General features: G+C 38.9%; 1 protein-coding gene across 1 annotated transcript; it reads right to left on the reverse strand.

Annotated features, from left to right (window-relative positions):
• Positions 1-7: 7 nt before the first annotated feature.
• On the reverse strand, positions 8-19,646 carry ETFDH (electron transfer flavoprotein dehydrogenase). Its single transcript, XM_059818200.1, has 13 exons — positions 19,593-19,646; positions 17,416-17,562; positions 16,399-16,628; positions 15,413-15,494; positions 15,021-15,139; positions 14,630-14,707; positions 11,792-11,938; positions 9,855-9,995; positions 7,718-7,861; positions 3,722-3,890; positions 1,704-1,886; positions 1,128-1,349; positions 8-824 (listed from the first exon to the last, which is right to left on the reverse strand). Exons 1-13 carry the CDS (start codon positions 19,624-19,626, stop codon positions 661-663), a joined length of 1,860 nt encoding a protein of 619 aa, XP_059674183.1. The 5' UTR covers positions 19,627-19,646; the 3' UTR covers positions 8-660.
• Positions 19,647-20,018: the final 372 nt, after the last annotated feature.

Genomic DNA, 20,018 nt, shown 5'->3' on the forward strand with positions numbered 1-20,018 from the left:
ATTTAGGCAATTTCTATTAAGAGTTTTTATTAGAGCAGGCCTGATTTCTTGTAAGAAATAAAAGTGCTGGTAGACATACAATGAAGGTACGAGTATCACACTTTTTTTTTTTTTTCAAACTGCTTTACAGGTTGTATTGCAGATGGGCTCCCGATAATCATCAGGGAAAAACCCTAACTGTAAATTTGATGTAAAATGTGTAACACTTACATCAGTCTAGAAAATTGTTGCCACGTTTATTTTCTCTACTGCAGGGTAGGATTACATATAGTAAATCACTCCCAATAAAGAAAATACTTTTTTTAAGGGTAGGTACTAAATTCTTCCACCATACCCATGATTCTGGATATGGGTCCTGTTACCACTGAACTTCAGCAATAAATCCAAGATCCAAAGTTCCTTTGTCAGTCCTGAGAAGAACTTTCTTCTGCCTGCCACACAACTCCTGTAAAGAAGTTCTATTTAAATAAGGCTAGGGTTTAACCAGAAGGCACCGACTTCCCATTTAATGCAACAGTCATACCTAAAATTCAGAATGGCACATTAGCCTCAACACTCTTTAACATTCAAGTCAGTACTGTACTTTAATTACAATGCAGCATAAAATACTCCAACTTATTTGTCGGTGATCAGAAGTCACTGAATAGATTTCCCATCAGTTTACATCCCGTTATAAGCTGGTCCTCCTCCACCTTCAGGCACTACCCAGTTAATGTTCTGACTTGGGTCTTTAATATCACATGTTTTGCAGTGGACACAGTTCTGAGCATTTATCTGCAGTCTTGATCCTTCTCCTGTTTCCAGAGGAATATATTCATAAACTCCTGCGAAGAGCAAAAGAGAGCTATCACTTCACTGAACAGTCTCCCCCTGCATGCATGCTCTACTACTTACCAGCAAGTGTGATGAGGGAAGTATATTACTAGTGTAATTCAGCTGTCTTCTTCCATGCTTACTAATGACTTTGACATGAAAGTACTGTTAACATATATTTTAAGACCTGTATTTGAACCCTTTTCTAGGAGGAGCATGGGGATAGAATGCTTGAAGGAAGCAGTAGGCCAGGTGGACTCTTCCTGATCTTTCATCTTGCAAAAACAGCTCAGACACACATTTTTATTACCTACCTGCTGGACAAAATCTTTGTTCCGGTCCATCAAATACAGCCAAATTCCTGCTCACAGGGATGCTGTCATCTTTGAGAGTTAAATGAGCAGGCTGGTCATGTTCATGGTTTGTACCACTTAAAGCCACAGATGACAGGAGATCAAAACTGATTTTTCCATCAGGCTTTGGGTATTCAATAGGCGTGCAATCTTTAGCTGGCTTGAGCTGAGCAAAATCTGGTCCTAAATATATTTTTAATAAATAAGTTTCAGTATAGAATTACTGTAATTTGCAGTTACTCAAGAACAATTTAATTAAGCTAGTTTAACTTCCCTTGTCATCAGAATGAAGTAGTTCATACAAGGTGGCCTTTTTCACAAGACAAAAAACTATGCCAAGTAGAACAGTGTTTTAATGTCTTAATTTACATTATATGCTAGGTAATATGACAAAAGTATGCTTCACTGCCTTATCATTGACTTCTTTTCTACAGTTTAAGGCCTCGCCACTTGACCAGATGTGCTCCAGCTTCAACTAAGTCCAGAAAAGACTGACATAAACATTTAGCATTTTCTTTCAGGAGATAATGAAATTACCTGGATGTTTTAATGTCCATGGTTCCATTCCTCTCAGTAGCCAATAAAATATACCTGTGTAAATCATTCCTCCATACACACCAAGTATGCTATGGCAGGATGGTCGGATGTTTCTAACCGCATACAGCTCTTTCCAGACCCAGGACTTTTTCAGGTTCTCTTCATATTCTTGCACATCAAGTCCTAAGGCAGTACATTACTTGTTAGGTACCTACAGTACATAAAGACTATCCTTGAAATAAAAAATAATTGCTGAACAGAAGCAGTTGTTAGCAACAAAGGCAGCAAAATGAGAATTTCAGAATAGTAAGCTAGGAATATACTAGACAACATATTTCAGCCTCTTGAAGAGATCCGTTTTGTTGGCAGTTATCAGCAGGTATCTACTGTTCCTTTGTAGCCTCTATGAAATGACCCACAAGAAGCATTAAATTGCTTCAAACCTCAGCAAAATATTAAGATAACCGGCCAGGTGGCTATATAGGCACCTCTATGGGAAAACAGCTACTTGCTCATAGAAGCTGAGAATTCACCAGGAGAGTTTATCTGTGATCCAAGAGCCAGATTTGTAATTTTAATGTTGTCAAGTTCAAAAGCTTTTTCTTTACAAGTTAGCAACTACAAACATTTCCAACTTCAGTAACTATGACTATGGCCCAATGGAGGATGCCAGTGCTAGAGAACATTTTTTCCTCCCTTTGTAATCAGCAAGTTAATGAGATATATTTGACTACAAACTTCTGATTTAAACTCTTTGATTGTATTCTTTACAAATACTAGACATTGCACACTTGACACATCTACTGCAGTGTAGTTAAAGCCAAGTAATTATCTTAGAAAAAAATTTTTCTTCAAATGAAAATTTTCTGAGAGCTTCCCCTTTACCATTCTCCATTACTACTGTATAGGAATAGTTGTTCTAAATAGTAAGTTTTAAGCCTTGTCTACATGAAAACATGCTTCAGTCCATATTTTCTGTCTCACATATGGCTCTGAAAAAAGCTTATTATCTATGCACAGAGAAGAAAGTGGGCTGTAATATTCTACTGTCTTGACAAAACTGGAAACAGCTTATAAAACCTGTCCATAACCAAACAAGAGTGGCGTAATACCCAGTAAGAGTGTTCATTGTTTCAGATGGGTTCTAAGCATTTTACCCTGTTACACTAGTTGAAGTTTGAATTGTTCAGCATACCCTCTGTGACAACACGTACTGCATGTTTCAGCTGAATGAGCTCACTAGGACTGAATCCACCATTCCAGAGAAGAGATTTCTAAAATAATAATCATGTGGCACCTGGCTATAGTGTCCATCTCCAGAATAACCGAAATTCTAACTGGGTTCTCTCTCTGGACAGTCTTTTTTAACAGATTTAAGGGAACAACCAGGGCTTAAATCCCTGCAATGCGGTCAGGATCAGGTGATTACTTCAATATGCTCGCATTACATACAATGTAATATACACATAGTCTCAAACTGAGAAAACTATAAAATTAAAGACAGAAAAAGAGGACTGAAGGAAAAAGGTATCCTAACAATTAACAAAACAACGAAGAGCAAACTCGAAAAATCTCACCCTGTTTTGCTTACATTTAATCTGTTCCTTTTAATTTTTTTGTCTCTGATTCTGCAGTCTTTCAGTAACACTTTTTGAATCATAAAGCGCTAATTTTTAACGTATTTGTAGGAATAGAACCTACACTATTCTTGTTTAGTTACACAGGAAGCGTAAGCTTACTTTTCAGATGCTCATTAGAGAGGTATTTTTGTTCTAGCAGTAGGATCAATATTTAAGAATAACTAAACAAAATTTTATTAATTTCTTTCTTTCTTAAATCATTTAACAGTATACATAGTAAATAAACAATAGATACCTTTTTAAACCACCACACTCATTTCACGATTTAATTGCATTTCCAACTAATTCCTTCAGACACATTTAGTTACCGCTAAGCTGTTGGTGGTTCCAACTGAACACAAGACAAGGTAATTACAGCTCAAAGTACAGTGATCTTACCTATTGTCTTTGATTGGAGATTTTCATTGATTAATTGGCTAAAGATGGCTTCTGAAGCCAACATGCCGCTTTTCATTGCAGTATGTGTCCCTTTGATCTTAGGAACATTCATGAGTCCAGGACTGCAACCAATTAATAATCCACCTGGGAAGGTAAGTTTGGGTATTGACTGAAGAGGAAACAGAAAGAAAGGGCGTTTGGTTTGTTTGGGTTTTTTACAGTGAAAATAACATTCTGGAAATGAAACTGGCATGAGGCTTGAGTGTCCTTTACATTTTTAGACTAGCATGTGTACTACCTAAAAATACACCAGAGTTACTGTACTTCATCAAGGAATTTTGGCATAGTAAGCTAATAAGACGACATTGTACAAGTGCTGAGAATAAAATAACGACAAGAGAACATTTTCCTTATATCCTCTCTCCAGCTGCTTTGTCTGCAATGAGACTGTGGTCATGTCACCCACTGATACTGTTTTCCTCCTTCAAGTTTAAGTGAATTCTTTTAAAATAAGACATCTGTGTTCCCATTTTCCACACAGTAAGTTGTATGCATCTCATCTCACAGTTTATTTACACAATGCTATTTTCCACAAATTTTTCTATGAAACTGCACAGTGCGTTCCCCGGTCCCACTTATTTTAGAAGTTGCTCAGCAGCCAACAAATACGTATCTGGTGCAAAATCAGTGTCTTACTCTCATTCTGTAAGAAGCATAATGTCACTGAGTACAGTCAACTCACAAACCTAAGACAGCCAGATGATTTGCAAACATCAGGTCTATAGTATTAATATACTACGTTATATGCCTGTATTAACTAAGGAATACCTCAACTATCAAGATAGTTATTCTCATCCTCATCCAATGAGAGTATTTTAGACAGGAAACAGCTTCAAAACACAGATTGACTGCAGCACTTTGAGCAGAAAGCTGTGACTGATCACAGGTCTGAAATTGCTGAAGGTAAATTATGAATATAGCCTTCCTCCAAAGGTCTTCAGTACTGAGCAGTGCTTGTGAATCTGGCATCCTGGGCTGGCTACTTTTGAATATTCATACAGTAGTCACTAAAAAAGGTTTTACTACACAGCATTTCCCCTGTCTTTTGGGCAATTTGTTTAATCACAGATGTAGTAATTTTGTTTGTAGGAAAGGTAATTTAGGCTGAAAACACAACTACAACTTTTAACTTACTTTTCAGTGACCAGAAGTCATAAGTTCAGCTACGTAACATTATTTCAATGGAATTAAGCATGTAGGATGTCCTCTCTTTTCACAAGACCTTTGGCTGAAAACAGTTATTCTGTTGTATCTATTAGGATGCAATGATGCAGCACTGACATAAGCACAGAAAGATTTCTTGACTGACTCTTTGAAGTACATGAAAAAGATGGTGATCAAGTACTTTTCTTCTGCAACAACTGTTTCACTTAATAGGTACGTAGTGACCAACACACTGTCAAAGTATAAATGAGATTAAAGATTAGTCATATAACACAAAAGGTTACACGCACTGCGGCTTTGTTAGTAACTCTCCGTATTAGTACCATGGCACATGGTGCCTGTTTTCACAGTCAGATGAAGGAACACATCATGCCAGCGTGGCACAAGCCCTCCCTGCCCCTGAAATACAGGGTGAAATCCTTGCAACTGTGAGCACCTGGAGAAGCCACCACCCTCTTGGCAGCAAAGAGACAAAACAAGGCTGGTTTGGAGAAGAGAAGAAGGGGAGGTGCTCGCTCCTTGCAGAGTCCTATCCCCAGCAGACACGGAACCCCACGTTCTCCCTTAGCTCAGCTCAGGGTTGAAATGGGTCATGGGCCATCAATAAGATGAATTTCCTAAGTTTTTTTCCCCTGATGTTCATAAGGGTACATTGCTCAACAACAGCAAAACTCTTAAATCTTTCCAAAGTTTTTGATAAAATGGAGACAAAACAGAGGTTGCATGGGAATGCCTTAATTTCTAACTGCTTAATTTTGCAATTTTAATAAACAGAAGAAAAAACAGCTCTGTAGATGTAGTCTATTAAACTCTGTTCCCTCCCTCCATGTATCCCAAAAAGCTACAAAATCAGGGACCATCCAAGAGCTCTTGCTCCCTTTCTCTCACACCAACTTAGCATCACTATATGTTAAAGACTAAAGAACATGGTCTTAAGGTTATCTATAACAGACAAAAAAAAGCTTAGTTCGATGGTAATTTTATACACCTATTTGATGCAGTACTGTCACCAAAATGAAAACTGGAGCTACAGAACGACTTACATAAGAAAATATTCCTGGACTCCAGTGATGCAAATGAGTCAGACTGCTACAGTTATTAATCAAAGCAACACATGCAAAAGAAGAGCTAAACTTAAAAATCTTCCTAAGTGACTCATCAATAAAGCTTTTTTTTACTGAAAGCATGTATTAAAAAAAGCCATTTAAAAGTGTGACTTCATGATTAACTAGACAATTCCATCTACAGGAAATAAAAAAACCCCAACAAACAAAACCCATGCTTTTGTATTAGGAACAGCGCAAAGTAAGTGACATGTTGTTTTAAGTCCAGCAAAGAAGAAGTCTGAAGATTAGGCAGAGATGCGCAAGAGCTGTAGTCCTCCTGCCTGTGTAACTTACCACAAACAAGGTCGGTAAGTGACTTTAAAAACACCACATTCTTTCAACCGTATGTTTCGAGCAGTATAAGGAGTATGCAACTGAAATCACAATCTGGCTACTTCATCAAAGCCAAAAATTCAATAATGACTATCTGTGACAGCAAAACCAGGGCACAGGGTGGAAAGAGAAGCCCCTCTTGTATAAAAGTCTACATTAAAACATCTTGGCATTTTGTATCTTACCTGTGTTAACAATGGACCAACAATGTTTTCTGAAATAAGCTAGTAACACAGCCAGTTACAACATGACACTTCAGAGTGGACAAAGTAACCAACCTGCAGACTGATTAAATGTGTATCACATGTGTAATTAAGAAATTGCTTCATGAACCCACATGACTCAGTCCCAGGCATGCATACTGGTGTCAAAGCCTAACCCCACAAGACTGAAAAGAGTTACGCTGCTGCTGAAATTCTACTTGTATTGCAAAAACTGCATGATGCCGCATTTATACTAAATAAAGCAGAGTGGAATGGCCCCACACACAGACTGCAGATCATGAACACTCAGACTGGTTTTAAGTTCCAAACTGAAAGGAGAGTCTAGAAGATAGATCTGGGAGTTCAGAACACACAGCCATGTCCTATGTTTCAAGATTCCCACATGAGAAGCTAACAGGTTGAAAGGACTTTAGCTGTTAAATAGAAATTCTAGACTACTTCTCCTGCAAGTTATTCCAACCCTTTCTACCGACCTTAAGACTTGATGAATACATTTTTAAAATTTCATCTCTTAGACTCCTTTAAGGAACAAAATGAACAAGGCATTCCATCTCCCAAGAAAGCAGAAATTCAAAGTTGCGCATGAAAGATACCGAAAGCATTGGTACTTGAGGAGGTGAAGACTTTTATCTGCGAAGCTACATAACAATTTCAGCATCATCACTGACTTAAGGGTCATGCAGGGGAAAGAAGTTCCCTCCGCTAGGATAAACAAGTAGTTTGGAAAATACGCCCCCCTCCCCTAACCCCACAAAAACAACAGATGAATGGTGCTACCCTCTCTTCCCCAGGGTTCCAGGCACAAGAGATTATCTGTAGCGTCTTTGCTGCTGAACACATTTGATTGCAATATAAACTCTACTTTGTATTTCATTTAGAAAGTAAAGTGACTTATGTCAGAAGATTTTTAGTATGACAGAGCCTAAATCTAGCAAATCTCAGCAGCCAGTATCCAGCAAGATAACAAGGCTTTCCTGTCCAGCAAAACTTTTGGCCTTATTCATCTTTGTTATAGTTCAGTTGTTTCTCAACACCACACAACTCGAATCTACAGCACTAAAAACTTGGCTGTAGAGAACTCAAAGTAAAAAACTTCATGAAAAAGTTACCTGGAAACCACCTTCATTCAATGCTCTGGCACCATAGGCAATCCTTGTTCCACCCTCCAAAGTAGGCTGTACACTAGGATGGTGCTTCCACCTCTGAAACTCCCTAAATGGATTCAAATAGGGATTTTGATAATCTAACCCAACCTTTAAAAAAAAAAAAGGAAAAAAGTGCAACATTAATGAAAATAAAGTATGGAATTTCAACAACAGTTTGAAAACAAAACAATCACATATTACCACATCAACTCTTCAAATCTATTTTATACTAAACCAACCTCAGGATCTTGCTACTTAAAGAAACTACTGCCAAAAATACATTCTATTAACAGTATAGTAGAAGCAAATCTGAGAATTTGCTGCTATAAGACTGTTCTCTGTCCTACTTGAAACCTGAAGCATGGAAAACATATAATTGCATTGTAAACGACTTCCATCTGTCTTTGAAATAAAATAGTGAAATTAAATTAAGCATGGTTTAATGGGCAGGATAAGTGAGAAAACTTATTTTAATCTTGTGTATCAAAACCTCTTTGCCCTAGAAAAGCTGGAAGGAGAGGTAAACAATTACTTCTGGACAGTTATGTCCTTGTGCTCACATATTTTAAACAGTTCTTCACATCATTTAGATGAGTCAATTATCATTTCCAATTAGGTGAGCCATTGTAACAAAGCACAGGGGAGCAATGATGAAAGCAGAAGATGGGGGAAAAAGACTTTGCCAATTGGCTGCATGCCCAGGATTCTCATACACTTGAGAATTTGCCCAGAGATGTACTCTGCATTTCCCATCTTTAATATACTCTTAAAAGGACTTAGACTGCTGAATTTTCTCTTTTGAGAAAGGGATTACTTCTGGCTCCTGTAAGCTTTATTTGAGACAAATAACAAGATATATCATGAGTCAGCAACAAACAATACCTTGATTTCTCTGGCAGCTCACTGCTTTTAGAGCGCTGCTTGCATCAACTTTCCTTGCTAGATAAAGTTAATGAACAATTTTCAAAATAAGTGCAAGACAATCCTACTATAAAAATCAGCAAAGACTGACATAAGCATGAAGTTCAAAGACAAAAAAATGCTCGTATGTTCATACAAAAGTTGTTTTTCTCCTATCTGAACTGGAGATAATACGAACATTACTGATTACCATTCTCTGTAAGAATCAAAGCTCTCTACCTTTCTAAAAACAAACAGAATTCGAATGTCTACTGTCCATACTTACTAATGCCACTATTGGAAATCTACACAGGATGTCTCATGCCTGAGAAAAGCTAACAAGTTTTTTCAATGTTTCTTACAAAACGGTTAGACAAAAATGCAGTTTTCACCCCCCCACACACACACTCTGGAATCCTTCTGAAATCTAGGAGACCAAAGAGTCACCTCAATCCCATGCAGATTGTGTCCCTGACTCTTACAACATCTGTTTGTAAAGCACACGCACAGGATAAATAGCGCATGCTTCATTTAGGACTGTAGGTGCTAGAAAAACATTTCCTACCATTGCTCCTTGCATCACTGGCTGGCAGAAGGACACAGGCTCTCTAGTGATCTCAATGCTTCTGATAAAGAGGCAATAAGAAGGAAGAAGCTGCCTGTCCAATTCAGAAATACAGCTGCTAAAGAGGGCAAGGCGAACGGGGTGAAGAATGGCAAGAACAAACTGAAGATCTCAGAAATGGAAGGGGTGCTGCTTGTGGAACTGCAGAGTGCTTCCACTTTGTATGCTTCTCTCACAAAATGCATATGCACTCAAGGTTGATACATGAATAAGGAAACGGAATTCTACAAAGTGTACGTGATTTAGACATTTCCTAACTTGCAAAAATTTTGTGAGCACAGTTTTGATTAAACATCTGGTTTTGGCTTTACCAAAATTTGTTTGGTTTACAAAAAAAAGTATCTGTAAGTTTTCCATTTTGTTCATAATATAAGACACTGGATTAAAGACAGATTAGTATGACAAATTAACCTTCCCTAATATGGGAATAAGTGCACCAAAGATTGAGAAAGTACTAAATTTGGTCTGTTGCTATTCTTGTGCTTTCGTCTTCACATTAAAACAGAGAAAAGAAATTGCATAAAAACGAAGACCAAACAACAACAAACAAGCATGAAAAAAAACAACTTCACTTACCACAAATCCAAGAGCAACTAAAGGTTCACCCTCATTTAAGTGATAAAGAAAGGATCCTCCGTACGTATGTCTGTCTAAAGGCCACCCTACAGTATGTTCTACTCTTCCTGGTTTCCATTTCTTTTCATCAATAGTCCATAACTGAAAGGAAGATGACAAAAAAATTACTTCATATTGCGAAGTAATGGCCTTTTAATAATATAATAAAAGACAAACACACAATTAAATATAGAAGAAAATTAATTTACTGCTATGACTAATGTATAAATTCATACAGCAAAATACCAGGTAATATGCATTTTTTTTTTGGATTACCATTTAAGAATTTCCTAACACTTCTCTTTCTTGAAATGTTGTGCATTAGAAAATGTGACAGACTCCAGCACTATACCCAAGATTTTCATTCAACCACAAGATCCTTTATATTAGTGACTTCAACAGATACTTCTGCTAAGGAATGCAATGCTTACATTGACTTTTTTCTTTAAAAACATTATTTTTTCATACGAATCACTGCAATTTCCTCACAAGTTTTTCAAGGTCAGGTTTAACAATATGCCTGAGTTGATCTAAATATTTGCTGTCAAATAGGTTGTGTTCTCTCTGCTCTCTCCTATACATCTCAAGTGCTCATCTGACCCATGGTGAATTCACAGAAGCATCTTCATGTTTCCACTAGTGTGTCAATTTTCTGCTTATTTCATAAAACATCTCTTCATCATGGACTTATGTGCCAGATGCAGTCTAATGACAGAAGGGCAGTTGAGCACCATTATATCAGCTCAAGCATGGAGGCTACATGTACATTAATGTTTCAGTTTAGATTAAGGAGCACATTTTTCAGCAGGACTCCCGATTCATCCCACTTACTGTGCTTTGGTTCACATCGTACAGCAGCCACGGAAGGCATGAACTGGATTCCTTTCACATACTAAACTGTAAGACAGGCTCCAGAAGCAGATCTAAAGCATTCCAATCACAAAAGGGCACTCAGTCCATGGGACTAGATCAGAGCTAGTCCAAAGTAAAAATAAACCTGAAATGTGCATAGTATGGATATCAGCTTATCAGCACCAACTATTTCACTTTACAGATCCATTCCTATTGGACTGTACTATTCGCTAAAGTAGACACAGTCTCATCTGGAAGCAAAGGAACTCCACAGCAAAACCCTGCTGTAACGAAAATTTAGGTATTAGAAATTCTAACTAGACTATGTCATACATAGGAACATTTACAGAGTGGTTATTCTCTACAGAAGTGTTAACTAATTATTTAACAAATATTTTGTGACCGGAAGCACATGCTTAAAGAAATAAATAAAGAATATGTTATAGTCAAACTCTGAAAATATTCTAAATAATCCAGCTCTTTTTCATGAGTGGTATTTCCTGAGTATAAAATATTTTAAAAAGGAAACCTGATCCCTATCCCAATTTTATAAGACCAGGGAAGAGAATTTTTGGGGGAAAAAAGCTCATCCAGAATGTGTTTCAGAGACCATGAGTCATCATTTGGAACAGCTCTTTTCTCTCTCTCTCTCTAATTAATATACAGAAAACCCATAGAAAGCCTTTCCTCCCCTCCTTAGGTACTAAAAATCCCTAAAATGAGGCAGCATGAATCCGCCTCTCATCTAGTAAAAGTAGTGGATACAGATTTCACAAATGAACTTAATTTGAAATCAAATTAAGGTGTTAACAGTGGATTCAGTTATTACACAGATATAAGAGAAGAAGCAGCTGAAATGAAACAGTCGCGACATTCAGGGAGTGTCTTCTCTGATCAGTTTCAGAATAGCAAAGATTCTGAAGTCTGAAAGCGTAACTCAAAATCTATCATTCTAATGTCTTACACAAATTAGCTTGAAAGCAAACAGAAACCACCTTATAGCTTCACAGTATTTTCCTTAATTGTTAAAATTATGCAAGCGATACCTCTTTCAGTCCAATGCCATAGCTCTGGGGTTGACATTTCTCCCTTAGATTGTATTTTTTGTACAGCTGTTTGGCTAGATGTCCATGACAACCTTCAGCGAAGACTGTGACTTTAGCATGGAGTTCCAAGCCTCTTTCAAAGGTAGCCTGCAAAAGTAGAGCATTTCACCAGCAGTTAGATCTGTACCACATCAAAATCCCAGCAAGAAACTGGAGGGCAATAAAGTGATTTTACACTACTGTGTGGCACTGCCAAGAACCTACAAACCATTGCAAGCTACGGCTCTAGCCCAGTTGTCTTTTCCACCTAACCATGATGCACCCCCAGCAAATCTTGTAAGGGGATTCCAGTAAAGCAGCACTACAGTGAACCGCCATTCCTTACTGAAAAAAATCTTTCCCAGATCAGAGGACACTTATATCAGATCTGCTCATATACATGGTGCAAAGGAACCCTGACAGAACAAAAATCTTAACCTATAACTTCACACTTTAATTTTTGCTCATGAAGTCACATTACAGTAAAACGTTGTCTCCCCCCCCATATGACAAAGGATAGACAGAAACAAGAGATCAGAAAAACCTGCATCACCCCTGCCCTCAAAAGAACCCACTACCTCAGAATAAAGTTACTATAATATTACACCAATCTTACATGTTAAAACATACCATAAAATTAAACTATCATTAAGTATCATTATAAAAAAAAAAATTCTCATCAAGAATTCCAACAATGAGATTGTGAGTAAGATAAGGTATGTATGAAGATGTCACCTGCATATGTGAATGCACTGGATGAGAATATTACTAGCTATATTTGCAATGTAAGGATACAAGATTCTAAAGATACATAACCTTGCAGGGAAAAAACCCAAACTTTTTGAAAAGAAAAAAAGAAAAAAGCTTGATTTGAGTCAGGAAGTTTAATGTTGAAAAAGATCAGGAAAACAGTTTTGGATTAAGATATCCAGCAGTACCCAATAAAACCATCTCAAGGTAAGCCAGCATAGGTCCAGGAAAAGTTTATTGCTTTCGTTTTGAAATGTCTCTCAGGTGCAATCTGCTTGTAACTTACTGGTTGGAAACCTCTAAAAAAAGCTAGCAAATGAAAATGTTCCCTCTAGTCAGGAATTACCTTTAAACAGGAGTTACAAGATTTTGCCAAATTTTTGTGTGTTCTTTGAATTTCTGATTGTCAACCTGAAAATGAACTAATGTTACAAAATACTCAGAGAACTACAGAGACTTACTACTTGATCTAAAGATTAAAAATATATACTGTCCAATTTGAAGTAAATTTATATAAAATAAATCAATTAACTACAACTCCACATTGTAAATACCAGAAATTCATTGACATTTGAAACATTTCAGTAACGTGACAAAGTTGTATTTCACGGTTAACATCCTTCTCCCACATCTACACAAGAATCAATGTGCAACTTTTTACTCTGTATTTTTACCATTGGCATTTTTATTTGATTGGTGCTGACTGCAGGGTGAAACTATTCATTAACCATAGTCTATTTGATTAGGCTCTGTAAAAACACATTGAAGGTATTCTCGCCTTGAAGGTTATACAAACTATGTTTATTTACCTGAACTTTTATATGCTGGAGGTATTATCAGCTGACCTAACTGACAGTTAAAACACTTGCATATCCAAAAGGTTTGCAGTAGTGGCACACTAATTATGTACATTAAAGAAAGTTAATAGACACACTCTTCCAGAATAAATGAGAAAAAAATCTGGGCTTTGAGGATGCTTAAAAAAAAATAATTAAAAAAGTCATAGCTCCTTCCCATTTTAAAACAAAACCAAACCAAACTCCCAATTAATCTTTATTACGGCAGCAAGTTGTACGCATTACTTGCACCTCCTACTGGAGAAAATGCATACCTGACAATAAGAGCCTGTCTGTGCCCTACAGGGGACAAACAATATTATCCTGGGAAAATACATGACATTTCCCTGCCACCCCTTCCTCCTCCACTGGCTATATTCTCTTAAAACAAGATTGAGTCTTTTCTTCTCATCCCTCGCCTTAAATGGGAAAAATAGCCCCCGCTTTTATGTGAAAGTAAATACTTCTTTGAAACTCTATGTAACTAGGAAGAAACCTTATAAAAGAAAGTAGATCTTAAGAGAAAACTTGTACCCAGAATTTCTGTAGCCAGATAATTCTCTGTGAAAGTTGTTCTGAGTTATTCTGAGGTACCAAATTCTCTCTATGTCACAGGGAAGTGACATGCTTACCGCAGGTTCTGGATTCCACTAAAAATCAGCCAAAGTCTGACACTTAGGGTAGGGAGTCACCTTCTGGATACAGAAATGTGACCAATCAGCAAAAAAGTATAAAGACGCAATGTGTACCTTGCCCTAACAAGGTAGACAGACTGTCAACAAATGTGACGGCAGTTGTAAATACCAAAGAAAATAAATCAGCCAGAAACACACTCTCTTACATGTAGCTAGTTACCAGTTGGACAACAGCTTTCCCCTTCACCTTCACAACATTTTTTTTAGGAGTTCCTGGAATCCTTTCCTTTGTTTCCTGATTTCGCATATGCCAAAGCACCCTTAAAATATTGCCTTCAAGCCACCCTCAAACAAACTTCCTTTCTGCGAAGGCTTTTTCTACTAATCTCAGAAGTTTATGATATTCTGAGACGAGAACTTTCATGGGTAATTGACCCATTTTATATACAGAGAGGGAAGACAAGTACTCAATTTTTTACTTTTTCTTAGGCTGCAGCAAGACTTCTGATGGCAGTAAAAGCAGATATATCACAATTTCCATAATTAGACCCCTAGTTATGGGGAAGACAGCTACTTACTTTAGGTGCTCCATCCTTTTGAATGCCTACATCATTAGTTGCTATCCCTTTCACACTACCATCTTCATGAAAAAGAACCTTTGGAAATATTTAAACAAACAAACAAAAAACATTTTAATGATCTGTCATTTTAATCCATTCATAAAAAGTTCTAATGCAGAGCTTCTAAGCACTACGTCTTTAATGGTCAGACTTGAAGATTATGTATTTATTAACATACTGTATGATCCACTTGCACTTTGCTGGATCTGGGCCAGGGAATTTAGACACTGAAACACAGTTTTCACAATACACTTCTGTTAAGAGGAATGTTGTGAATGTACAAATAATTGGAGTGGCGTGAAGGGGGTTCCAAAAATGCTTTTTGTATACACACTGCTATCATTATTACCTCAGCTGCTGCATAGCCTGGATACACCTCAACACCCAAAGCTTCTGCTTGTTCACCTAGCCAACTCACAAAGTGACCCAGACGTACTATGTAATTTCCGTGATTAACCATTGGAAGACCTAGGCAAAAAAGACACACGCACATAAAACATAGAACGCTAAACAAAATAACAGAAGTTGTATACATCAGATGTCGTATCTTCTTCTACAACTACTATCTTCACAGTAATGCCATGCATTATCACAGCTATCATCTACATAGAATCTATCACTCTAAGATACTATGTTCTACATATGCTAGCTGTACTACACTGAATCAAAATTGTTTGATTCACAGAAAAGCTGAAAAAGACACAGAGAAAGATGACTCTCTACCACCTCACTAAACTTTACCTGGAAGAATTGGCACTGGAATCCTAGATTTCTTTGTTAAAATTCCAAACTTGTCTTCAGTTACAGGAGTATTAAGTGGAGCCTGCATAAAAAAAGAAAATAGAAACAGTACTGAGAGTTATGTTTTCTAGCCAATTCAACAAAAAAGACAATAAAATCAAATCAAACAATTGAATTGGCAGTCAATTAAAGGTTTAATAAAGCACTTCTGTAGGAAGGTATCACAAGAGAGAAGATCAAGTACTTTATGAGGCAGTCATCAGGCAAGAATCAACACAACTACTGAGGTAAAAAAAATGGAACAGGGCCTTGCAAATCACTTCTATAGTTTGTACACAGGCTTGTACTACATCAATATTCTAGACCTTTCTAAAGAAGGCAGTTCAACTTCCATATTTATCCCAGTAAGACAAAACAACTAGTCGACAGCCCACTTCTTGCAGCTCCCAGGTGATAGCAGGCAGCTGGCTGCAAGTCAGATGGCTATCCTGGCAGAGATGGCAGCTCATCTCTTCCTATCCTTGTACCTAAAAGCATCTTAGGCCTCTGTTACACCACTATGTCTGCACAAAAATCAGTGTACTATGCACCATTTCTTGAGACTATGAAGAATTATTGTACAGAAACAACAAGTCTGACATTGCTAAGAATCGACCATCTTACTACGTGTGCACAGGAGCTGGATTCTGCACAAATCCAGTTAAGTGTAGAGCATCCCAGGATGCACCAGACATACTGCGTATATGCAGCAAGACTACTATATAAAAGAGCAAAGGCACAGCATATGTGTGCAGACATAAAACTTTAGCATTGTCGAGCTAGAGGAAACAGACTAAAAAGAAGGTAGGGGGTTTTTTGTTTTGTTAGGTCAACATATTTTAAAATGGTACTAAGCACCAATGGTACTAAGTCATACCTGAATGAGTCAGATACGGAGTTCATTACAAGCTAGCGATTAATTGCAGTGTTTATATGCTTATACATACCCCGCGCTCCTTCCAGTCCGGAAAGAGTTCTTGTAAGGACCTTGGCTCAAGACAAGCACCAGACAGTGTATGCGCACCAATCTGAGAAGCCTTTTCCACCAGACAGACACGTATTTCTTTGCTATGCTCAGCGGCTAACTGTTTGAGTCGAATAGCTGCAGAAAGACCGGCAGGGCCTGCTCCAACAATGACAACATCAGCTTCCTCTGCAAATCTTTCCATGTTTACCCCTTTAATAGAAAAAAGAAAGTAACATAAACCAACCTCCAATTTCCCCCAGCCTCTCTCTCACCAAACCTTGCTCTGTGATACTGGCTACTGAGTATCCCAGAAGTATTACTTTGCATAAAAGGAGGCTAAATATTCAACAGTGCAGAAGGACATTAGCACCCCAATGTAAAATTAGCTCTTTTTGAGTTGTAAGGAGATACACCATAAAAACACATACTCAATCTCTACGCGCCGTAAGTGTCATCTTAGAATGTTAAACTTAAGAGCCCAGTTGGCTAGCTGTATCAAAGACACTCAGTGAAACTCCAGGTAAGGGAGAAAGAAAAAAGACCCTCAGTCAGAACACGTGACTTTATTTTATACTAATTAATCAGTGTCTTTTCTGGAATTGAAGCCATTAAAATTGCTGGATGTAGATACTGGAATGCCTAGAGATATGTATTAATCTTATTTTCTCACAAATTCTCATGGTAAGAACAACTGAAAAAAATCCAACAGATACATACCTGACAGAATTAAATGCTATTGTGATAGTCACTAAAGCAAAAGCTGCTTATATATTTTCTTTAAATAACTAAGATCAAGTCTAATCTGATCCCACTTTATAGCACTAAAGACACTCATTGTGAGACAGAAAGCACAAAATTTCATTTGTAATATTAGTACTGTATTTCAGAGTACAGAATTTCTGCAAAAAGAAAAAAACAGTATCACATTTCAGTGTCTTTAAAACTGAGCAATAATAAAGAATAAAGAAGCTTTTAAATAATGCATTTTTTTGCTTACCTTCCCATCGTTTGTCTTTGTCCCGAGGATGAATTGTATAATGTGTAGTTATGCGAGGCACAGAAACAGTAGATGCACATCTTGTGATACGCAGTGATGGAAGGCAGTCTCTCTTTATCAACTTTAAAGCATGAAAGCATTGACGTGCTGCAAAAACAAGAAACAAGTTTGTCAAATTGGTCATTCTCCAAATTTTTCGACTTTTCAGAGACACAACAAATATGACAGCTCCCTCCCCAAAGGCTACCAGGTGATGTGAAGATGAGGAACCATAAACACAGATTTTTAGATTTTCAGGTTAAGAAGGCGCTGTATAATTCCGTATCAGAAAAATAAAGAAATAAATAAATTAGTAAAGAGCTTCCCCTGTAAGCATTCTTCACATACCACTCAATACACTGGCCAGCCATTTCTGACAGCTGATGTAGGACAGCATGCGTGTACACAGGTGAAACACATTTTAATTTCCTATTTCATTTTGAACTTCAAAAGCTTTCTTTCAGACTTCATTAAATTTGACCAAACAACTGTAGAGATAGGATGTGCAATTTCGTCTCTTCTGACATCTCCACACACATTGAGACACACAGTTTGGACTACTGAGACCAGGCAGTTCATCTAAAGTAAATGTCATGGTCTACAGCAAAAGCTCAGGCTTAAACCCAAGTATACTTTAGCCAAAGCTAGGAACAGTAGATACAGTTAATCTTTACCTTTGCTGCAGATACATTAATTGTTGCAAGAACAAATTAGCATTTCTTGTTAAGCAAATGGACCAAATGAAAGCTTAAAATGATCAAAATAGAACTCTGTTCAGAAGGGCTATTACATGTTGCATTCTTGTTCTAATTTTCCTCTTTCACAAAAAAAATTACGAAGATGTGTGCAATTTCTACTCGGAAAACTAGTATTGTTAGCACCAAAGCCAGCTACAGTTAAAAGGTCTGTGAACTAATGCACCTGACAGGTATTTTTCCTTCCTTTAAGGATTTCCTTTCTCTAATTTCCGGGCTGAAGAAGAAGAATACCATATTTAAAGTAGAGTATTTCTGCAAAACTACATAAGTAAAATCACCAACATCCTATGACTGAAATGTTTTGTTGAGAATGGCAATTGGCAAGGCCAGCACAAACATCCTCCATTATAGGAGGATGCACAGTGACAGTCAGAGGACACTGTTCTCTACATGCAAGGTAATAAACATTATATATGTTGGTTTCTTAACAGCAATTCTGTACTTAAGCAACATAACATAAAAGCTATTATCATACCATCTCATGACTCTTAATTATCCTGTAGCTGCAACCAGGCAGGATCTGAGAACAGGCAATGTATTTTATAAGCATGATAACAACTACACCTATACATTAAAACATGACACCTTAATTTTTGAGATATTTTTATTTGAGCAGAACTGGTGGTACTATGAAACACATAATATAGTTAAAAAATGTCAATTATTTCACACACATGCAGAAAAAGTGAAATTCAGCTCAGAATACGTCTGATAGTTACAATGGTAGGTCCAAACCCTGGACAGGCAGATTCTTCCCAGCAAGCGAACCGAACCTGTGCTACCACGCTACCGAGAGCTTACAGCCTTGGTAACATGATGCGAAGCGTTTGCATGAAGCATTGCAAGCAATCTCTTAAGAAGAAACTTTACTCTTCTGCAGCTCTTTAATAATGGCTGTCAGCACGTTGCCTCTACAATTATTTCGTCAGTAAGGGCATGCATGCAATTGCTTTATTTTATCCTTTAAAACGGGTAACACCTAGTCTCACTGCAAAAAAATTACATTTTTATGCACCACGGTACAGACAAAAACCTCATTAGCCACCCGCAGCGCAGACTGGGCCGGCGCTCAGGCACAGCTCTGCCCGCCCTCAGGAGCACCTTCAGAGGGCCAGAGGCCGCTGGGGCAGGGGGAGCCACGGCCGCGCCACCGCGGACACCAACCGCCGCTCAACGCCCCCCGCCCGCAGGGCCCTCCGCCGCCGGCCCCGCTCCCGGCCCAGCGGCCGCCCGGACACGCGGGCGCGCCCCAGCCGCGACCTTTGCTCTCCTTCCGCGCCGCGCCAGGCGCCGGCCCCACCCCGTCCTGCCGAGCGGCGGCCGCCCCAGCCCCATCTCCTCGGGACGGTCAGCCGCCGCCGGAGCGAGCCGGCGCGTTACCTCGGCCGGAGGACGGGCAGAGAGAGAGCAGCATGGCGGCGGCCCGCGACCCGCTCGGCGCCCTCCGCTCCCCGCGACCGCCCTGCCCACGCCCCGCGCCCGCCCTCGGCCGCGCCGCGCCTGCGCACTCGGACGCCGGCGAGGGGGCGCCGGTCCCGCCCCGTCCCGCCGGCAGGACTACAGCTCCCAGAGTTCCCGGCGGCAAGACCCGTCCTGGCTTCCCCGGCGGGGCAACGGCTCGAGCCGGTACCAGCCGATTCGCTCATCTAATATTTAAACGGGAGACGCTCGGAGGAAGCGGGGCGGTGGGCTGACTCCCCTGCGGGGCGGGACGGCGCCCCGGCTGGTGCCGCGGGGCACTGCGGCAGGGACGACTACCGCTCCCGCCGTGCAGCGCCCCGCCCGCAGCCCCAGTCCGCGCTCCAC

The sequence above is a fragment of the Gavia stellata genome, chromosome 5, assembly GCF_030936135.1.
Source record: "Gavia stellata isolate bGavSte3 chromosome 5, bGavSte3.hap2, whole genome shotgun sequence".
Lineage (NCBI taxonomy): Eukaryota > Metazoa > Chordata > Aves > Gaviiformes > Gaviidae > Gavia > Gavia stellata.